At 41.1% G+C, this 22693-nt stretch overlaps 1 protein-coding gene across 4 annotated transcripts in view; it reads right to left on the bottom strand.

Annotated features, from left to right (window-relative positions):
• LOC133411294 (neuropilin-1a-like) overlaps positions 1-22693 on the bottom strand; it is a 69963-nt gene that overhangs the window by 13477 nt on the left and 33793 nt on the right. For all 4 annotated transcript variants that reach the window (XM_061693488.1, XM_061693489.1, XM_061693490.1 and 1 more), the window contains 6 exons: positions 12010-12165; positions 8350-8494; positions 6982-7157; positions 6701-6856; positions 3428-3572; positions 1135-1290 (listed from right to left, as the gene is read on the bottom strand). In XM_061693488.1, the coding sequence (XP_061549472.1) occupies positions 1135-1290; positions 3428-3572; positions 6701-6856; positions 6982-7157; positions 8350-8494; positions 12010-12165 (934 nt within the window). The remainder of the gene's footprint in view (positions 1-1134; positions 1291-3427; positions 3573-6700; positions 6857-6981; positions 7158-8349; positions 8495-12009; positions 12166-22693) is intronic.

Below are 22693 nucleotides of genomic sequence, written 5' to 3'. Positions count from 1 at the left end.
GTTTTATTGCCTGCTTGCGAGCCGTATCATATTAAAAGTATGGGAACATGCCTCAAGCAAGTTTCAAACAAACATCATCTCATCTCCTCAGCACCGGTGACCACCAACAGACGTTATTCCCCATTTTGTTCTTATAATACAGTCGGCCGATCCACTCGTGTTGTCGTCGCGACGATAACTAGTGCATCCGGTCGCATTTGAGTTGACAAGATAAAGCCGAATGATCGTAAAAAACGGGATCCGGTGGTATCGGAATACAAGATTTTATTGCAGTAGTCTGACATAGTGCAATCATGAAAGAGCAAATTTGTCTTGTCGTCTGATCCATGTATTACGTGTTGTCTGTTCCACAGCTGATGTTTTTTTTTTTTTTTTATATATAACGTCATTGGCCGTCAGATATTTATAGTACTACGTCAAAAGACACGTGACAAGACTAAAAATAAACTAGCTTTTGGATTTAACTATACTGTGGACGATGTCGACGCGGAGTAAATGACGTCATTGATCGGATCGGCGAATTATGAATTTAAAGCCGATTAGCCGATCAGCATAAAATGCTAATTATCGCCCGATGCCGATCACACTGATAAAATCGGTGTAAAGTCTAATATATATATATAAATATGTATATATATATATATATGTACAAAATATGACTTTTCTCTCCTCGAAAGTTTCCAAAATTAAAAGAGAAGTATTTAAAAAAACAATAAAAAAACAACTTTCTTTCCCCAAAATTATCAATGAAGAAATTCTGGGGAATTCCCCCCCCCATCATAAATATAATACTTCTTGCTTAAAATCCCCGCCGAACAAGATGTTTTTCTCAGAAAAAAAAAATCTCCTAAAAAAAAATAGAAAGATGACAGCCAAAAAATCTACAAAAACTACTATTGCAACTTAAAAAATATATATTTTTAAAATTTATATCCCATTTTTATTTACAAATAACAATATAGCTTTCTGGAAAAAATATTTGTATACTTTTTTCCTAAACAAAAAAATTGACTATTTGTCTATCATGAGCTTAAAACAATTTGAATTGAAAAACAACAACAACAAAGGATTCAGTATAACGACATTGGTGGCTTGGGTGTCACCAGCCAATAAACTTCCATTGAAAAAGATTACCTGTCGCTGACGTGTAGTCTTTGGGAGTGTCTGTGTCGGTGTTGGTGGACGGCGTGGTGACGGGCACCGTTTGGGGCGACGTGGTAGTTGCTCCAAACGTGGTGGAGGGAAGCATAGTGGCGAGTGGTGTGGTGGGCAAGGCCGTGGTTGTGATGTCTGAAGAGAGAAAAAAAAAAAAGTCACACAAAACTGAGCTTGCTAAAATAATTCACCTGAAGAAGCTCTGATAATATGAAAAAAACATTAAGAAGCATATAAAAAAGTGCATTTCCTAGCACTTAATCGCTGTTCATTCAACACTTGATGTTCATTCAACGCTTCACAGAGAAAAAAAGAGTCTCCCTGTTCTCACACCGACATTTCAATTGAAGTCATGCTTGTCTTAATTTAATCCTCCACAGCACACCTCCATCTCACTCCAATATTCTTCCTTTAATTACATGCAAATCAACAGTTTTTCTTTTTCTTCCAGCCAGCGTATGCTAATGCAAGTACAATTCGCTTCATTTCCATTCACACACATTACAAGAATACCAAGGATTATTGGTAGAAAAATGAAGGTATATTGGACAAGAATGTAGTCATAATTTTAGCAGAATTTGTTGTTGTTGTTTTTTCTATCAGAATATTACAATAAAATAAGTTAGATTATTGGACACCAACGGTGAGGGATGCCGTCAAGCTGAAGAAGGAGTCCTATCGGGCTTTTTTGGCCGGTGGGACTCCTGAGGCAGCTGATGGGTACTGAATGGCAAAGCGGAATGCAGCTCTGGTGGTCGCTGAAGCAAAAATGGGAGGAGTTCGGTGAGGCCATGGAGAAAGACTTCTGGAAGCGGACTTTGTATCGGCCCGTTGTGGTAAAGAAGGAGCTAAGCCGAAAGGCGAAGCTCTCAATTTACCGGTCGATCTACGTTCCTACCCTCACTTATGGTCACGAGCTGTTGGTCGTAACCGAAAGAACAAGATCCTGGATACAAGCGGCCAAAATGAGTTTCCTCCGCAGGGTGTCCGGGCTCTCCCTTAGAGAGAGGGTGAGAAGCTCGGTCATCCGGGAGGGTCTCAGAGTAGAGTCGCTGCTCCTCCACATCGAGAGGAACAGTACGAGAGGAGCCAGATGAGGTGGCTGGGGCATCTGATTCGGATGCCTCCCGGACGCCTCCCTGGTGAGGTGTTCCGGGCATGGCCCACCGGGAGGAGATCCCGGGGATGACGCAGGACACGCTGGAGAGACTACGTCCTTCGGCTGGCCTGGGAGCGCCTCGGGATCCGCCCGGAAGAGCTGGATGAAGTGGCTGGGGTTAGGGAAGTCTGGGCGTCCCTGCTAAAGCTACTGCCCCCGCGACCCGACCCGGATAGCGGTAGAAAATGGATGGATATGATTGAATGAATGTGGTTGGATGTTTGGTGGTGGTCAGAGGGGCTGTAGGCACAGAATGGCTGCCACGCTTCCGTCAGACTGCCCCAGGGCAGCTGTAGCTAAACAAGTAGTTTATCATCACTAGGGCTGTGGAGTGAATGAATAATGCGTACAATTATAAAGCACATTTGAGTCCCTTGAAAAGTCCTATATAAGCCGAATTCTTTATTATTAAGATTATTATTAATAACAGTGAATAAAGGAGCTAGCACGTGGCTAAAGGTTGTGCAAGTGTTTGTACTGTATGCAGCTGATCACAGAAATCAACTAGCATATACATTAAACTGTTTTGTTGTGTTTTTTTTTACTTGTGTATGTCAATATGCGTATTGTTTACATCAAGTGATTGGGAGCCTTGGGAGTGCGCACACAAATAGGCACACGAGGTATTTTCACTCTTCTCTGAATCCTCTGGCCACTGATGAGCAGCCTTAGCCGCTAGCAGAGTGTGGCATGACAGTGTTGTGCTGCACTTCTGCTTCCCGTCAAGCTCTCTGTGATATCATCATATCTACAGCCCTTGGGACGACAGTGATATTTTCCAGACTACTGTATTCTGGATTCTATAAAAATCTAATCTTTCCAAATATGAAGCCACAAAAGAGACAGTATTGACGGAAAATCGAAAACCAAACAATTATGGGACAGGATTGCAGGAAAAGACAAATAATTATATTCATTATATTGTGACACAAGCTATGTCCACAAAAGACAGGAATCTTTTTTGTTTTGTTTTTAAGTGTTTTACTGAATTATGTATTAAAAACGGACAACACAGGCTAATATAGGCTAAAACCCAGCTAAGAGACGCTGACATAGGCTAACACACGAGAGGCTTTAGTAACGATAGATTAGTGTATGTCCATATTTACTCACCGTCCAGTTCGCAGCCCAGCAGCTCCAGTCGTAGGCCCACCCCCTCCATGGTGGCTCTCTCCGGGTAGATCCGGACGAAACGGGTTGGCAGAGAACCCACCGACCTCAGCTCAGGTGTGTCGTGGTTCTGATTGCCTGTGAAAATCTGACAAACATTGGAGAGACCACCACAAATTAACCAGACATTCATTACTGGTAAAGACTTAGGGGTAGAGGGGGTTCGCTATCTCTGTCGGCATGTTGAAGGGGATGTGAGGCTTAACAAGTTAGTGAAAGGCTGCCTAAAATTATTTACTAGTACACATTGAATATTCAGTTTGAGTGAGGAACATCCATCACATTCTATGCAGTCAAGCAGTGGGAGCCCCCTCATTGCACCCCCCCTCAGCGCTGCCATCTGGAATGCATGGAGCAAGATGTGGTTCCAAAGCAGCAGGCCCAGGAGAGGAAGTGGTGTGTGCAAAGCAATGATATAGATTTCCTCTCCAGGGTGAGAATTAAAGCAACTTCAAAGACCCCAGGGTCTTTTTCAGGTGGTCTTATTCAATCCAATGTGCTCATTCTACATTCCAAACACAAAGAGCACCTGTCAATCAAGTAATGTACACACCGCATTCTACACCAGAAACCGCTGTGATGTACAGTCCCAAGGACAACCATGTTCTGACTACAAGATAGGCTAACACGAGGCTAACAGAGACTAAAACGCAGATAAGAGAGGCTAACAAAAGGTTAACATAGGCTAAAGATACAAAAACAAACACTGCAGATAAAACTGATTAAACTGTAAGAAAGAGTTAAAACGGCTAAAACGAGGTTAACGTTGGCTAAAACAGCTAAAAGAGGCTTATAGGCTAAAACAATGCTGAAGATACTAAAACGGAAAAACAGCAGATAAAACTGAATAAACAGTAAGGCAGTGGCTAAAACAACGCTAAGAGAGGCTAAAATTAGGCTAACTTGGCTAAAACACTGCTAAAAGAGAGCCTAAGCCAAGGCTAACAGGCTAAAAAAAAAAAATAATAATAATAATAATAATAGTCATAATAATAAATTAAATATACTAGAACAGAAAAACACACCACATAAAACTGATTAAACTGTAAGACAGATGATAAAACACAACTACGAGAGGCTAAAATGAGGCTAACATGGGCTAAAACACAGCAGAGAGGTTAGCACGGGGCTAACATAGGCTAAAGATACCAAAACAGATAAACACTGCAGAGAAAACGGATAAAGCTACAGACCTACAGATGACGCTAAAATAGTGCTAAAAGAGGCTAACATAGGTTCACGTAGCTAAGAGAGCCTAACATCAGGCTTAACAGTCAATGATACTAAAACAGAGAAACGCTGCTTATAAAACTGTAAAGACAGACGCTTACAAAGGCTAAGACAGGCAAAAACACAGGAGCGAAAGAGCGAAATATGCACACACTTGAGATAAAACTCTTATGACGGGAGCTAAGATGGGGTAAAAGACATCTAAGACCGATAATATTTTAGTTTAACAGAACTGAGCATGAGTGTGAGCGAATGTCTCCACAATCAGCACTTCACCTCGTGCGCCATCACAAGTCTTTGACTTGACTCGCTCACACTGAGAAATTAAAACAACGTTCCCACAAACACGAGGTCACATGACCTACCGCATCTATCTACTGGAGGCCACATTACAGTTACAACAGATGTTTGTTTCACGTCAGCCAGCTCAAATGTATAATTGACTCCCTGTTAGCACTAGCTTGCCACTAAATGTGGGACAAAGGCGGACACACAGCGAAAAACAACGACAAAGAGCTCATGAATGTATAATCACAAAGAGGAGTGACTTTACTATTACAGACTTCGGAAATGTCAGTCTGCAACAGTTTCAAACGGGACACAGATAAGTTTGAGGCTAAAACACAGGTTAGAGAGGCTATCGTAGGCTAAAACAGACAAACAGTGCAGATAAAGTAAAAATAAAAATAAAACATACTAACATAAGCTAATAGCCAGCTAAAAGAGATTAATGCCCGCTGCACACTACGCGACGTGTCCGAACCTGACTTGAAATGAACCCCTGCAAAAAATTGACAGTCGGCGACAAATGCACATTGAGCGAATTGAACTTCCGATGCACTGCGACGAAAAACTGTGACCCCGTATCGGATTTTGTGGCTCCGCATGCAGTATATTGTACTGTATCACTTTTATGAAACGATAAAAACATTGTGTGATGTCAAGGAAGAAGTGTGCTGCTACAAAGAGAGGTAAGTGTGAGTGGATATTTTGAAAGGCTGCTTGACCTCCATTTACTGACTGTATCTGGATCGCTACATACATCGCTTATGTGGATTTTGGCGACAGAGACGGCAAGCTTCACATTTTCATCCACAGGTATATATATGAAATTATGAATCGAGTTATAGTAAATATTGTTGTAAAATATATGTATATTGTAAAAAACTGTATTCGTTAGGCTTGGCGACAGCACAGCGGCTGGCTGGGTCTTGCGAGCTTAAAACTCGCAGTAAATGTAAAATTTGTGTGTGAAAGCTCATGAGCATTTTGATTGGCTGTTAAATCTGAAAGGCGGTTCAAATCATCACTGTGCAATTTTAAAAAAATACAGTCTTTTAAACTGGGACAGTCTTCACATATTTGCAGATTTAAATTTGATTTATAAAGTACTGCATGATTTGGCTCCAGCTCCTCTGGCTGAGTTCATCAGCCAAAGAAACAGCTCTGAGCGTGTCACTCGAGGCTCTGTCAGAGGTGACTGTCTCATTCCTCTGCGCAGGAGCACTTTCAGTAAGTCAGCCTGGTCAGTGAGGAGCGCTGGTGAGTGGAACTCAGTACCTGAGGAGGTTAAACTGCTTACAACATACAAGGCCTTCACAAAAAAACTGAAAATGTGGTTAGTTAACACCTATAGCTGCCAACACTAAAAGACAAGTATGTTATGATGTTTTTTTTTTTTTTTTTTTTATGATCAAATGATTTGTGGTTTTATTCTCTCTTAATAGTATCGTAAGTCTTTATGTATCCTGTTTTATATTGTCTTGTAGATGTATTTTACTGCTTTTTTACATCATGGCCAGGGGACTACAGATGAAAACTAGCCTTCTGGCTAATTCTGGCTTTTTTAACCATGTGCATTTCATGTGTTTTATGAAATTGAATTGTCCCCTTTCAAATAAACTGATTAAAAAAAAAAATTAAAAAAATGGATTGCCGCAAAACAAGTTGGAGGCAAGCGCACTGCCTTCGCTTTCGTGGACCGACCTTAGGCTTTGTGGTGGTGTCCTCGTTGACCAGCGTCCAGACTTCTCCGTCCAGACTGTGTCCCACCTTGAACTTCTTCATGAAGATGTTCTTGTCGTAGTGTTTGCCGCCCTGAATCACCACGCCGCTCAACATCTTGACCTGGCCCAGGTCCACCTGACAAGATGCAGTGATTATTAAAATGTCTTACGCTACTGATACTGATCACTCAATCAATCATAACTCATGACTCTTAACCCTAAACCCTCACCATAAAAATAATCAGGTAAGGTGGTAGTTACCTGCAGCCATTCGTTCCTGAAGGGCTGCTTGGTCTGCTGGCCCGTCCAACCCGACCTGCCCGTCAACAAACGGGCGTTCTCGGCCATCCAGCCCCGGTTGGCATAGGACGAGGCACTGATCTGACCGTCCGAGATCTGACCGGACACCATGCCCAGCATTCCTGAACACGGGTAGTCTGCACAGAGAGAAAAACAGTGGGGTTCTACAGCTGTACTGTCTGGAACAGAGACAATACAGTATAAACGTAATAGATACCACCTCGAGTGGCCTTAAAATGCTCTTAATCCATTCCAGTCCCCCCAAAACTCCACCCCCCTCCCCCACACAATTTTGGGTTATGTTTTTTAACGAAGAAAAGCATTACTGTATTGTATAAAAACATAACAAAACAATGAAAAAAAATGTAAAGTAAGTGTAATTTCACACTGTACATACTGCGGTATTTGTGTGTTTGATGTATGCTTTTTAAGGGACGTGGCATGGTGAGTGACGTCAGGAGCTAGCTATCTTTCAATAAACGACTGAAAGTGCATTGGCCACTTTTTCTTTTTTTTGTTGTCACTTCACTAGACCGGCAGCGTATCTGAAGCTCGTTCATAATTGGAATTTTGGCTTGAAACACAAAGCAAAAAAAAAAAAAAAAAGCACACCAAATGCACAGGTGTTAAACTCAAGGCCTGGGGGCCAAATCCCGTCCGGCAAATAATTTTATGCATGCAACTTCCATGAGTCGTGCTAAAATCTGTACCAATATTTCAAATTAACATGTCATAAAAAACGTTAAGATACAGCACCCCCGCGACCCTAGTGAGGATAAGCGGTACAGAAAATGGATGGACGGATATTGCAAGCATTTTCATTCCCAAACCTGTTTTTACAGTAACCGGAACAATTGTAGAACAAACTATTATCCTTGACTTCTTATTTTAAAACTAGTTATCCATCATTTTCTTGTTTATGTACTAATATGATGAGACGATTAAACATTTCTATGGTTTCACAGTCACAACGGCCCTCTGAGTGAAACTGTAACTACAATGTGGCGTTTATGTGGAGTGGAGTTTTACACCACTGCTTTAAAGGTACTACAAAAGTCAAGGTACTACTTTATGTGATTTCTATGGTCTGGACCGCGAGAATCAGTGTGGCTGGGAATATGTTGTGAGTTGAAAGCCTCATCTTGGGGGCGTTTGACTCCGACAGACTTGCTGGCTGTTGCATCTGAGGCCACTCGACCCAGAGGCTATGCTACAATCTGTTCGACAGAGTGGACGCTCTGCTTTCCAGGAAATACATTCACACATCACTTGTGCATGGAATTCTTCCCTTTAAGCGAAACAACAAATCGATAAATGGACTACTGGTACCTGAGGTTCTGCAGCCGTAGAGCTCAAAGCGCATGCAGATGCCTTGTTCCCAGGACATGGGCCGGATGCGAATGTAACGAGCCAGAGTCTGCTTGGGCAGGAAGGAGCGAGCCTCGTCTGTCGGGTTGTGGTTCCCCTGGAAGATCTGAAAGTGAGATGAAAGAATTGTGGTTCTATGTTGGTAGCAATTGGACAAAATCTTTTGGACAAGTTCGTCTTTGAAGGACCCCTGGAAATAGTAAAAATGAGCCTCAAATGGCCACTTTGAACAAAGATGAGAGACTTCTTGTTTGTTTCTTAGCGTGACTTCTTGAGAAGTCACTCTTTTTTGTGGGTATACTTATGATAGATATTTATCCATCTATTTTCAGTACCGCATATCCTCACTGGGGTCACGGGCGTGCTGAAGCCTATCCCAGCTATCTTTGGGCGAGAGGCAGGGTACACCCTGAACTGGTCGCCAGCCAATTAGCTTTTACTAGCTTTTGTGTTCTATTGCAAGTATCAAACATAGCTGCCAAATTGGCAGACTTCCTGTGTCTGTTATGACTGCTTGAGACTTTTTTGTGGATGTACTCATGACAGACAGCCTACAAAATTTTATGTAGCTGAAGTAAACTGGCTTCAGGGGCTAAATTAAAAACAAAAATTCTGGCAAAGCAGAAAAACCAAGCTAAACAAACGCCTTTGACGTGTGTCTTCTGTGACTGGTGTCATCCATGACATGCATGATGACATGCATGATTTAATGTTACAGCATTCTACAAATTCTATCCTAAAAAAACTATACAGAAGAGGTACTGTGGAATCTTGGTTTTTGAATGCCCAAGTTTTCGTATGATTCCGTTTTCAATGCATTTTTTCGTCTAAATGTTGTCCTGTTATTCATACAACTGCTGGGGTTTCAGACAAAAAAGAAATTAATTTCCAGGAAGTGATGCACGTTTATCATTTATCACCTTTCGTAAATTACGTATAAAGGGTTCAACAGATGGCAAGGCGTATTTCACAATGCAAGCTTTTATTAACAACTAAGAGCAATCAAGCCTCCTGCAACACTCAGGCAACATCAGGGTGACATCCTGTCAAAAGTCAGACCTTCAAAATAAAAGAGTTCAGTATAATAATGCAGTTTCACGACACGTTCTTGAGCCACAATTAACAGGCGCATACAATTAAAAAAAAAAACTGACTGCTCAACAAGCCACCATAGGGCCAAAGAAAGTGGTGGTGAAACTGTTATACTGACATGCCTTTATGTCGAAGTCTTGACTTTTGAAAGGATGTTACGCCGATGTTGCCCCAACTTGTTCGAGTGTTGCTCGGTTGACCGACAGGCTTGATAATATAGCCTTGAGTTGTTAATAAAAACTTGAATTGTGGAATACGCCTTGCCATCTGTTGAACCATTTTACACAATAAATACAACAGAAAGTTCTGAGTGCAGGCCATTTGATGAAAAAAAAGGAGAGAAACACGATCGAATTTAGGAAATAACTCAGAAAATGGCTCTGGTCCCTCTCCTCCTCACTATACAGTAAACCCCTGCTAGATCGCGGTTCATGCTTCGCAGTCCTGCTATTTCGCGTTTTTCAAATTATTGCGCTATTAAAAAAAAAAAAAAAAAGTTCAGGCAATGGATAGTACAGGTACTCTCTCCGAGATGCAAACATCTTATTTTTTGTGCTGTATGTGTAATTTAGATATTTATGCCATTTTTTAAAATCCATTGGTCTTGCACTCTTTTATTTTCTCTCTCTCTCAATATATTTTGTGTTTAAATGTGTGCGTATTGTTTTAAAAGTGTGTTTGAAGACCCTAAAACAATTTCAAGTAAACAAATAGAGAAATAAAATTTTAAAATATATTATTTTTTACATATTTCTATAGGTATTTCTATATCGCGGATTTTCACCTATTGCGGAGGATGGGGGTTTGGAACGTAACCCCCGCGATGGAGGGGAGTTTACTGTATACGCCATAAAGAGTCTTCAGTAATGTTCAATTTTTATTTACACACTTAAGTAGTCCTTCCATCCATCCATTTTCAACACTACTTATTCTAGTTATGGTCGCGGGGCGCTGGAGCCTATCCCAGCTGACTTAGGGCAAAAGGCGGACTCCACCCTCAACTGGTCACCAGTCAGTCACAGGGCACATATAGACACAGACAACCATTTGCACTCACATTCACACCATCACTGAATGGGAACTGAACCCACACTGCCCGCACCAGAGTCAGGCGAGTGTACCACTACACCATCAGTGACCCACTTCACTTGTCAATTATATTTATTTGACACTGTTTTTGTATGGGCGGCACGGTGGCCGACTGGTTAGAGCGTCAGCCTCACAGTTCTGAGGACCCGGGTTCAATCCCCGGCCCCGACGGTGTGGAGTTTGCATGTTCTCCCCGTGCCTGCGTGGGTTTTCTCCGGGCACTCCGGTTTCCTCCCACATCCCAAAAACATGCATAAATTGGAGACTCTAAATTGCCCGTAGGTGTGACTGTGAGTGCGAATGTTTGTGTGTTTGTATGTGCCCTGCGATTGGCTGGCAACCAGTTAAGGGTGTACCCCGCCTCCTGCCCGATGACAGCTGGGATAGGCTCCAGCACGCCCCCGCGACCCTAGTGAGGATAAGCGGCTCAGAAAATGGATGGATGTTTTTGTATGTGAAGTGGATTACCTTGTTTCCTATATGGGAACTATTGCTTTGGATTTCGGACGATTCGGTTTTAGCCAGACTTTCTTGAATGGATTAATCATGAAAACAGAAGCTTCACTCTAAGACTTTACACCGATTTGATCGGTAGCGGCCGATAATTAACATTTTATGCTGATCGGCTTTCATGTCATAATTCGCTGATCCGATCAGTGATGTCATCGATCGGCTCCGCGAAATACATTTACTCCGAGACGCCGTCGCATATAAATCCAAAAGCTAGTTTATTTTTAGTCTTGTCATGTGTCTTGTGGCGTAGTACTGTAACTATCTGACGGCCAATAAAGTTTTTTCAATCTTGTTGGTGAAAAAACACGTCGTCGGTGTGGGACTATTTTGCCGTGTCTCAGACTAACAACGTAAGTTATTTGCAGTCTGTGCACAACGGAAGTACGTCGTGGGGTCGTCATCTAAATGCTTTAACACAACAAATTTGATCGGGCACCTGAAGAATGGACACAAGGTGGAGCATGCCGCATTCAAGCAACGCAGCGTGGAGGAAAATAAATAAATAAATAAACTCTGGACAACAACCGTCCATATAGCTGGGACAGTGAGAAAGTTAGAATAAGCATGTAATTAACAGTATTTGTTAAAGTAATTTTATTGGAATAATGTAATTTAATTACAGTAAGTTAGCACCCATTATTTCTGTCATGTTGTAATGTTGATTTGACCTAAACTTATGTCAGTGGCCAATCCTTGAATGCCCCCTAGAGGTCATTGATGTTTTAACGTTTGTTTAAAATGAGAATACTTGAGACGAGAGAATACTTTAAGATACTCAGTATACAGTACACAAGTATATACAATAAATGAACAAGTCACATTGCTCCATCTTGTGATTGGATCGGTGATCGGTTATGGTTTTTTTAAACATGCCCAAAAATCCTGATCGTATAAAGTCGACTAAAAATGAGGTGAGTGAATATTGACCTTCTGTTTCGAACCATCCTTCACCGTCACCCAGTCCTCTCCGTTGGAGCTCAGGTCCACCTTGTAGGAGCGAACAAAGTAGTGCTTCTTGGTCTCTTTAGAGATGGCTCCTTGTGTGCTGATGGCCGTGATAAACCTCAGGAAGCCCAAGTCCACCTAAGAGTAAGAAGAACAATAACTGTAAACAAACTGGAAATTTACAGTTGAAATTGCAACATGAAATTATGGTGGGCATGTCTCTCATGAGTAGACCCACAAAAATGTCTAAATAAATCATGCCCAAAAAGATGCAAGAAGTCTGCCATTTTGGGCATTTCCAGCAGTCCTTCGAAGACAAACCTGTCCTAGAGATTTTGTCCGATTTCTACCAAATTTGATACTCACATAAGAGGCAGATGGGAACAGCTAAACTTCCAAGAAATTGAGTTTTCATCATTGCATGTGGGCGTAGCATGGCTGCAAAGTTAACTGACTTGCCATAAAACAGAAAGCTAGTAATAGTAACTCGACTTAATCATTCTTTTAAAATTCAGCCCCAAAGTGAGTTTCATTTGGCAACATGAAGTTTGGTAGACATGTCAATCATGATAAGACTCACAAAAAACTCTTATGAACACATAAAATGCACAGGAAGTCGGCCATTTTTGTTTCAAGTGACCATTTTCGGGTAATTTTGGCCATTTCCAGTGATACTTCAAAGACTTGCCCGAGAGATCGTATCCGATTACTACAAAATTTGAAACCTGTACTGTAACTAGACAGCTGGACAATGCTATTTTGACAAACATTTCTGTTCTGGTCATTGCATGTGGGCAAAACATGGCAGACAAGTTAGACAACTCGCCATAAAACATGAACTATTATGTCAATGGTGACCTGAAGGCGCTCCCCTGCTGGCAGACATGTAAATGCAATAAGGCTTGGGGTGATGAAGTCGTGATGCAATGTGTGTGAGTGTCACATGAGAGGAATGTCTGTTTTTGTTGCTCGACTATATAACTGTACATGCATGCGTGGGAACCAACTCTGAAGCAATTATACGGCTGTCTGCACGCATCACTAATGACTAGTGCCTGACCCCTACCATGTGTTGTTGTTGTATATACATTTGTATGTGTGTGTGTAGACTAAGAACTTTTGTTGGACCAACTTTACTTGGCTGTGAGCAAAATAAGAGCATTTGTTTTAAGAACACTATCTCTCACACAGTGCACGAGAGTTGTGTGTATTTGTGCGTATAAACACATTAAAACAAGTATTTCCTGTTAAAAATAAATGGCTCACAAGAGTGAAATGACATTAGTGACTCCAGGCTACATTTTTTTATTGCACATGGAATGGAAATGCGATCTTAGAAGGCTGCCAGATATGCTGGAGATTTTTTATCTACTCGCATTATTAGAGAGAGAGTGATATTTATCATCCGAGACAACATATGAAATATGTGAGTGCATGTGGAAAATGGTAGGAGTTATCTGAAATGAGGAATATTTCACAAGGTTGGGAATGTGGGCTTCACACCGTTCTTATCGCTGAACATTTCCTCAGATGATGTTCACGCTTGAGCTGAAGCTAATCCATTTCATGACATGAGCATCATCATACTGTATAGGACTGCAAGTGTCTCCAATATGTGGTTTGTCATCGTTATATCTTAGAAACGTCGCAGTTTGGATTGAAAACATGCTATTTTCAGTGGTCAAATTTTGACACCATGCTGAAACTCAACATTTTTCCAATTTAGTGTTGCCCAACTGTCTAGTAGTGTATATGACCTTAAAGTTGGGTAGCAATTGGACAAAATCTCTGTGACAAGATCATCTTTCAATGATAATTGCAACTGTGAAAAAATAAATAAATAAGCAATTATTCCCCAATATTACTGTACAGCGTTTGCCCACTATTGGCGGTGGATAAAGATCTGCAAATGAGTAATTGAGGTGCCCCCACCCTTCCCCCAAAAAATAAAAATAAAAGGTTTATAGCTCGGCGGCACGGTGATCAACTGGTTAGAGCATCTGCCTCACAGTTCTGAGGACCGGGGTTCAATCCTTTCGTGGGTTTTCTCCGGGCACTCCGGTTTCCTCCCACAGGTTAGGGTTAGGGTTAAAAACATGAATGGTAGGTTAATTGACAACTCTAAATTGCCCACAGGTGTGAATGTGAGTGCGAATGGTTGTTTGTTTGTATGTGCCCTGCAATTGGCTGGCAACCGGTTCAGGGTGTACCCCGCCTCCTGCCCGATGATAGCTGGGATGGGCTCCAGCAGGCCCTTGTGAGGATAAACGTCTCAGAAAATGGATGGCTGGCTGGATGGTTTATAGCTCATTCACTGCTGTGAACATTTATAATTGTCAACTGGAATCTACCATTTAGTGCCAACAACGAATATATTCGTCAAGTACATTTTTCAACATGTAGGCTCATCAATGTTTGATCAGGCTGATCTCCAATATACTGTATATAGCAGGGGTGGGCAAACTTTTTGGCTCAGGGGCCACATTGACTTTTGAAGTTTGACAGGCGGGCCAAGCCAGGACCAGATGCTTACATATCAAAAATAAGGTGGGGACCTGGCATTCATAGTAACTGGGGCGGATGTGGGTTCTCACTTAGCTGCATGGCGGTGGTCCTGTCAGTCATCCAGGGCTGGATGACTGCTTGGCATTGGGGCTCCCCTCTCATGACCCGCGGCTGCTCCCATGGTCAGCCCCCCCCTTATCGGGTCCCTTGTCGGGTGCCCTCATCCACCCTCCTTTCCAACAAACAAGGGACACTCTGGGCAGGGACTGGCTGGATCACGGGCCCTGCAGGTTGGGGGGTGTCTGGCTCTACTGGGGGTGGGGTGGCGAGGAATGTGGGGCGGTGGGGTGGGGGCATTGGGTCCCTGCGGCCCCCACCGGGTGGCCAGTTGCCGGGGGTGCCTCAGTGGGTCCGGCGGACTGCCCTGGGTCCCTCGGTGTGGGACGTGTCCCGTCCACCGGGCTGCTCTTGGGTGGACAGCTGGGCCCAATCCCGCCCCTCGATTGATTGGGTGGGGTCCTCAGCCTCCGCGGGCACAGCAATTACAGGACACTTCTGTCAGTCTTTGTGCATGTAAAACGGTGTCAATTCACTTGCATGTGTCCCCAGGCACGCACCCCTGGGACTCTGTCACTAGGTGTGGGGCCACTCACTTATTGCGACAAATAACTCATGAATATGCAAATTCCTTGTGTATCCCCTCAGTCATACTCACGTTTTATAATTTACATAGTTAATCCCACCACACTTCAGTTGTACAGCCGGGTTCACGACCCTTGTCCTGCATGCTTCTTCTCCTGTCCTTGTCCTGCTATAGCTTGTCCTGTCCTTCCCTCACAGGGTGTAGCACTAAAGCCCCATGCAACACTCATATTTAATGTTTCATTGTTGTAGATAATGTAATGACTTACTTTTCTCATCCTGTTTACAATTAGTGCTTTGTGTTTTGTCTTCGTTTCTCTCTCCTCTCTAGAAACTTTGTTCTATTCGACTCTGATTCTCAATAAACTTCAATTATAATACTATGAAACCACAGCGGAAGCTTAAAAACTCCACTGTGACACAGTAAAACTGTTCCGGCATAAAAGGGATACAGATCCTCCATTCTACTTGGGCGAACAGTCGAACAGGCCAAAAAAAAAAAGAGCACAGAGATCTGTCTGTGCTCAACTTCAATGTGGTATCCTTCCTCTTGCTCTGGAAACGGGTTGCTTCTGTGCTGTACCAGATCAGGAGGGAACGTGTTTTGTACCAATTGGGTGAGGTGGGAAATGAAATGCCCTTTTTATTCTATAGTCCTCTGTATCACAATCCTACATGTCAGCTTTTTTGTTAAATTGCCTGCAGACTGTTCTGATTTGCTTTCTATCTCCAATGAAGAAATACTCCAATATTTGTTTACACACAAAGAGTTTCAACTTGCACAATTTGTGTTGAAAGCCTTTCAACAGCGTAAGAGGACACTATATCTGACTATGAAGTTGAAGTTTATTGTTTAAACGTAAGGTTGATTGGCCAATGAGCAACATTTTGCTAAAATTTGTTTTGGTTTCTGTCTCATAGTTACCGTGCACAGTTATTTTCTTTACTGCTTGATTGCGCACCTTTGTATTTCAGTGTCATGTAAACGCACAGATTCGCGCTACAATCGTGCGTGCACACGTTTGCTACAAAAACCTGTGATTCATCAATATGTTCGTACTTGTTTTTGTTTGTACTGTGAACAAATTTAGAACCTCCTCAGTCTATGCATACAGTAAGTGTGCACAAATAAAGAATGATTAGGTTTTGAAAAAAAACACAAGATGCCCAATATATTGATACTAGTCATTCATAAAAACAATACTATAATAATTTTAATGACAATAACTTAAATCATGAATTTGCTAATAAAATGACTAATGACGTCATTTGTCCTAGCTTAAATGACGTTGCAGATATCTGTAATTCACTTTCGACTCGGCAAAACTGAATTACAGATATCTCAATATTCCGTTTCAACTAGTCAAAATTCGGTTACAGATATCTTGAATGAACATTTTGCCTATTCAAAATGTAATTACCACCAGTCAGAATGACGTTGATCTCTACGTCAATTCCGGATAGTCAAATGTTAAATGTCGAGAAGGCTTGCCATAGTGTATCTGCCACTATTTGTATGTTGCCTGTTGTCACGCAACGAGCAGATTGCGCAAGTTCATGCTTTAAATGGAAAAGCAATCAAACCGCTTGCATTAATCCAAGGCTTCAGAGTTTTCGTATCGATCAAGTAAACATGCACGTGCACTTGTGTACAGGATTCCCTAATTTAACTTTGGAATGAATGATAAATGATTAACATCATTATTAAATGTCAGTTTCTGCTTTAGCAAGCGTTCCGATGATATGAAGACTAACAAAGTTATGAACGTTTTGGGGCCATGTCTTGCAACTTTCAACTGTCGCGCATTAGCTGAGATGTAGCAGACGGATGTCCTTTTACAGGGAAATAGGGGCAATGTTTATACAGATTAGATCTCCACCTTCCCTCGTCGCTCCGAGCCAGCGCTGCCAACATAACAAACGTATGCTCTCACAAGTGCGTCTTCTACATGGAGGCAACCAATCAGAGGAAAGTGGGGGGGGGGGGGGGGGGGGGGGGGGGGGCTTTGCCGAATATGGACAAAGCGGATACAAAACTGGGTCAAACAGAAGTAACTGTCAGAGGGGCCTTTTCTGTCGCTCCTCTCCATACCCACATCGCATGGGCAAGGGTGATGTGGTTGTGGGGACTATCAATACTCTTAATAAGTTGGTTTCATATACTATTCAACTTTTCTAGATATGCAAAGATGCAAATAATCTATTTCAAAACTGAAATAGTAAAAAATATATTTCTTCTTAACACTAGTGAATAAAGATAATAAATCGTTAGACGCAAAAATGCTTTACGTATTTTCTGCTCGCATAAATAATCCTCAAGTAAGTCCTTTAAGAATGGTCAGTTTATTACATGTTGCTCTAGTTTTGGTTCTGAATATGGAGAGGGGATTCGACTGCTGTTCAGTGCACGGGTGGATTTTATTTGGATACAAGGCCACAGGTCACCCGCAAAACAAAAAAAATCCTTAATTATTTGCCTCATCACCTTTAAAAGGAAGCTGTGATGTAGCAGTTTTTCAAAAAAGCTACAATGTATTCACAATATATATTTCCTTGATTGATTAATGTTTGTGTGTTTAATAAATTATAGTTAAATAATTTCAAAGCTGTCTTTGGATCCTTTGATTTTACTGTATGTAGCCCCCTGGGGAAAGGTTTGGACACCCCTGTTTAATGTCACAAAAACAAAAAATATTAGCGCCAAAGTCCCTCTTCTACTCGACGTTACTTTTGACAAACAACTCGTTTTCTCTGCTTCTTGATCAGAAATGGGTATTTTTGATGAAACCAACCCATGTTCTACTACTTCTTACTAAAGAACAGAAAAAGGGAGACAAACCTTTTCCTGGTGAAAAAAAGAGAGCCAGACTAAATGAAGGGCTTTGGCCTCCCTTCATTTCAACATTGTTCCTTAGTTACAATCGGGAAAAAAAATCTTTATGAGGAGGTAGTCTTTGAAAGACCCCTGGAAATTGTCCAAGATTAACCTAAAATAGAGTTTCAAATTAAAATGAGAGACTTCCTGCATCTATCTCTTCAGGGATGGCTTCTTGAGATTTTTTTTGTGGGTTTACTCATGATGATGACACGTCTACCAAATTTCACGTTGCTCAGTGAAACTGGTTATCGCAGCTGAATTAAAAAAAAAAAAAAAAAAAAAAAAAGTCTTACATTTGTGAATGATAGGTCTTAAATTTGATCAAAATGCTTTTCAAAAAAGTCTTAAATGTAGCCTCCTGACAGGTACAGGAACATCTTCCTCTGGCCGCCAGCTGTTTGCGTTCGTTAGTATTTCAGCGCGGCGGCGGATCAGAGCTACATTCCACACAGTTCCTGCACCCACCAAGCCAGCGAGGCTGCCAGCAAGGCTAATTGATCTTCCATCTTTCAAACACTTGGCAATGTCGCTGCTCAAGTACACGCTTTCAAGAAGCGCAGGAAGGACACACGCTAGCAGCGTGGCTAAATGGAATGGGGAAAAAAAACAATGCTACTTCCTGCCAAAACAGGATACTGCCTCTTGGGTGATAGCAAGAAAAAGAGCTTTGGTTTGAAGGTTCTCACAAGACCTTTTCGAGTCTGGACGACACAACGTGAACAGACTCTTTGTACCTAAAGAGCTCATTTTAGAATTATCTAATAAATTAAATTAAAAACAGCTCTTTGTATGATGCAGTTTCACAAAACTAAATAAATACTCAGGGTGGTACAATATAGATATTGTGATTTTTTGTTAGCTCTTGCAGGACAGCATCGATTAAGTGTGAGAATTGCAGAATAACTCACGATATAATATTGTGATTTATTTTATACCGAAAGTATCACAATGCAGCAATAACGTGACATTTGTAAGAAAACTATGAATGATAAATCATGACATCTATGCAACCAAAAAAGGGAAAACGTCAGATGAAAAGCTATTATATCCATTAAAGATTTTAAAGATTTATTTTTAAACAAATGTAATTGGTTGAATTCAGAGCAACACAACATACAGTAAGCCTCCTAAGGAGTAAAAATTGTCAGGAAATGCAATATCAGATAGTGATTATATCAATATTTGGTACAGTTCGCAATTGAATCGTAATATTTTGTTCCATCCATTAGTATCATTACACCCACATCTGGTATCAAAAAGGTAGCTGTATGACTTCCAGTTGTCCACTTGCGCATTTTATAACATGAAATGTATCACTTTCAGATTGTTCAACCATGTTTTTTTTTTTGTTTTTTTTTACTATATATTGAATCAGTCCGTCCATCCATCCATTTTCTGAGCCGCTTTCAGGGTACACCCTGAACTGGTTGCCAGCCAATCGCAGGGCACATAGAAACAAACAACCATTCACACTCACAGTCATGCCTATGGGCAATTTAGAGTCTCCAATTAATGCATGTTGTTGGGATGTGGGAGGAGGAAACCGGAGTGCCTGGAGAAAACCCACGCAGGCACGGGGAGAACATGCAAACTCCACACAGGCGGGGCCGGGTATTGAACCCGGGTCCTCAGACCTGTGAGGCTGACGCTCTAACCAGTCTTCCACCGTGCCGCACTGAATCAGTCCGTTTTTTTTTTTAATATTTGCATGCTTTCTGTCCTTTTCCTTATTTTTTGCACAGATATGATATATTGTATCCGAATTTCTACCGATGTACGGAATGTATTGTGTGATAATTTTCATATGGGCAAAATATCGCTGAATATGATAACTTGAGATAATGCCGTATGCAGTTTGACAGCTCATGTCATGATGTCAAAAATGTTAATTTATTAAGTATCATGTTTACTAGGGTACACGGGACAATGTGCCTTATGGCCCGCGTTTTTTTAATTTTGGATGCAGTGGGCGCTTTTATTTGATAAAGATTTGCAGCCCTTTTCTGTGGTCGAAAGCATGGTTTGATCACTTAGTAAAAACGCTCGTCCCACCTTATGTTTCAGTGAATATACAAGTGTAACAGTTGAATTAAGCATGCGCCAAGCTTAATCCTACTGTTACACAAATAGTGTTTTGTATGTTTTTAATTTGTTAAACATATTTCATACTACTGTATTGTCACGTGTAAAATTAGCCAAGGAATAAGAGGCAGTTTACCATTTGGAAAAGTTGAGAAAAGGAGCATTTTTTCCCCAAGAAGAAGCTCTTATATTCTCATTACTTGTAAAAAAAATAAAAATAAAAAATAATAATATTTCTGTTATTTCTGCAGAACTTGATACAAGTTAACCCAAGTTCATCTTTGGACAGTGATTTGTCACAGGCCATGAGACTTAACAAAGTTTTCCAGAGGTTGTTTTTTTGTCGTCTGACTTTCATAAGGCGGTGCTCACACGAGGCCCAAACGTATTCTCCAGATGTCAATGTCTTCCTGATGGCGTCAAAGAGATCCTGAGGACATCTATAAATACCTCCGCCAGGTCAGCGGGGGAAAGGAAGCCTTTCCTGGGCTTTCTTTGCATTGTGGTTACAATAGCAATGTATTTGTGTGATGGTAAAGATTGGACCTTCCACACGGGACTGGACAAGACTTTTTAAGACTTTATTAAGGTCACTTTGATGAAATGTATTTATTCACTTAATTTGACCACTCAGGGTGGGTGAGATTTGCAAAGATTTTCCAAAATAAATGTTTTAAGGATCCTAAGTAAAGGCACCTAATACTTAAATCCAGCATTTAAAACCATGAGTGCACAGGAAGTTTGCCATTTTGGTTCATTTTCATCTAGCTTCAAATTTTTTTTCCGGAGGCCTTGTGTTTTTTAAGGAGTTTTTCTTTGAGGTACGCTTTGTTTGGCAAGTTCACAGCAGGCCACCATGCTTTAAAACATCAGAATCAGATCCTCCCAAGTGTTTTCGAGCTAAGAGGAATTCCCTGTGTTGTTCAGTAAAGGGCACAACACACTAGCCCTGGGCGACCACTCTTCATTCATCTTTGTTAAAGGGTAGAAGTTGTGACATCCCGCTCACATGCTCCCTTCTCCCCACCCACAAACATTTCAATTATTCACATGGCGCCATATATGTTTTATGGAAGCTATTTTGAGCGTAGCAGTCACAATTTTTTGGTGATGTCATTCTGACATCTTTAAAATGATGATCACATGTAAAAGAGAAGATCACTTAAATATTTAAAGCACGTGCTCCACAGTACACAGGCAAGCTGTAATATAGCAATGATGTCATTCGTGGTTGCTTGGAAGATTTCCGCACTACTAAGTGTGCTCTTATGTCTATGATATTGGTATGACATGCTGTTCAATAGAATTCCTTTATAAACTGTAACTTAACTCAAAAAAGAACAATTAAATAAAAAAATTACAGTCCGCAAAATACACTCCAACTTTTGCAAAGTACAACCAACAATCTAGCTATGCGTGCCTAATTTGTACTAGCTAATAAAAGGGCATTGTTTTTATTTTGTTTTTCATTTTGATAAGAAGTCAACTTGGGTTGGCTATCAACCAATCAAAAGGTCACCGGCCAATCTAAATCCGGTATATGGGCAATATACAGGAGACAGTGACATAGCACCCATGGAACTTTACACGTCGACAATGTCTTTTTTAACACAAGATGTCACCACAGAGCCACAAAAGATGACACTAACCGAAGATTAGGCTTCATTCGTGTTCACATATATCGTATCATATTTTTATAGCTAACTGATGTACATGTATTTAACTTTTGTCCGAAGACACCAACCTTAAAGAAAACAACATTTTAGCAAGTTTTGCTTCAAACAATCATGTCTTGTTAGCGTAGCATATACAGATACATCAGCAATCCCGTTTTCTGCGTTTGTCACGTGACGTTCCGCATATAGCGGATTGGCCATATCTATTAGCCCTGGTTGTTAGTCAATTTGATTTGATCATTCAGGATTGGTCGGCACTCAATATCGAATGGATTTCAACCAATCTGGATTTTCACCACTCCATCTGGAATGTTCATTAGATCATCTGGATTGGTCATCAACTAACCTGTATTGGTCACCAGTCAATCAGCATTGGTTGTTAGCCAATTGAATTTGGTCATCAGACAATAAGGACTGGTTACCACTCAATCTTGATTGTTGACACTCAATCTGGAATGGTCTGAATCAACTAATCTAGATTGGTCCCTCAACGAACCAGGATTGGATCCGCTTAATCTGGATTGTCGCCACTTAATTTGGAATGTTCATCACATAATATGGATTTGCCAGTCAACCTAGACTGGTCTTCAAACAATCTGGATTGGTCACCACTAACTCAAGAATGGTCATCAGATAAAATGGATTTCCTAGTCAACCTGGATTAGTCACCAGACAACCTAGACTATACAGCATATCAGACAATAGTAGCACTACACTACTAGTGATTTGAGTAGATTGAAAGATGTTATTTTCCATAAAATATCATGTCTTGTCCTTTCAGATTAAAATGGAGCAAGCAAACTAGTAGACATCTTCAAATGGTGAATGCTTAAAAACAGTCCAATCAAACCTCCTCAGTGTGCTGACTCAAAACAAACCTTTT

Source organism: Phycodurus eques, chromosome 13 (assembly GCF_024500275.1).
Source record: "Phycodurus eques isolate BA_2022a chromosome 13, UOR_Pequ_1.1, whole genome shotgun sequence".
NCBI classification, from domain to species: Eukaryota; Metazoa; Chordata; class Actinopteri; order Syngnathiformes; family Syngnathidae; genus Phycodurus; species Phycodurus eques.
This window is presented reverse-complemented; position numbering and strand designations above follow the sequence as displayed.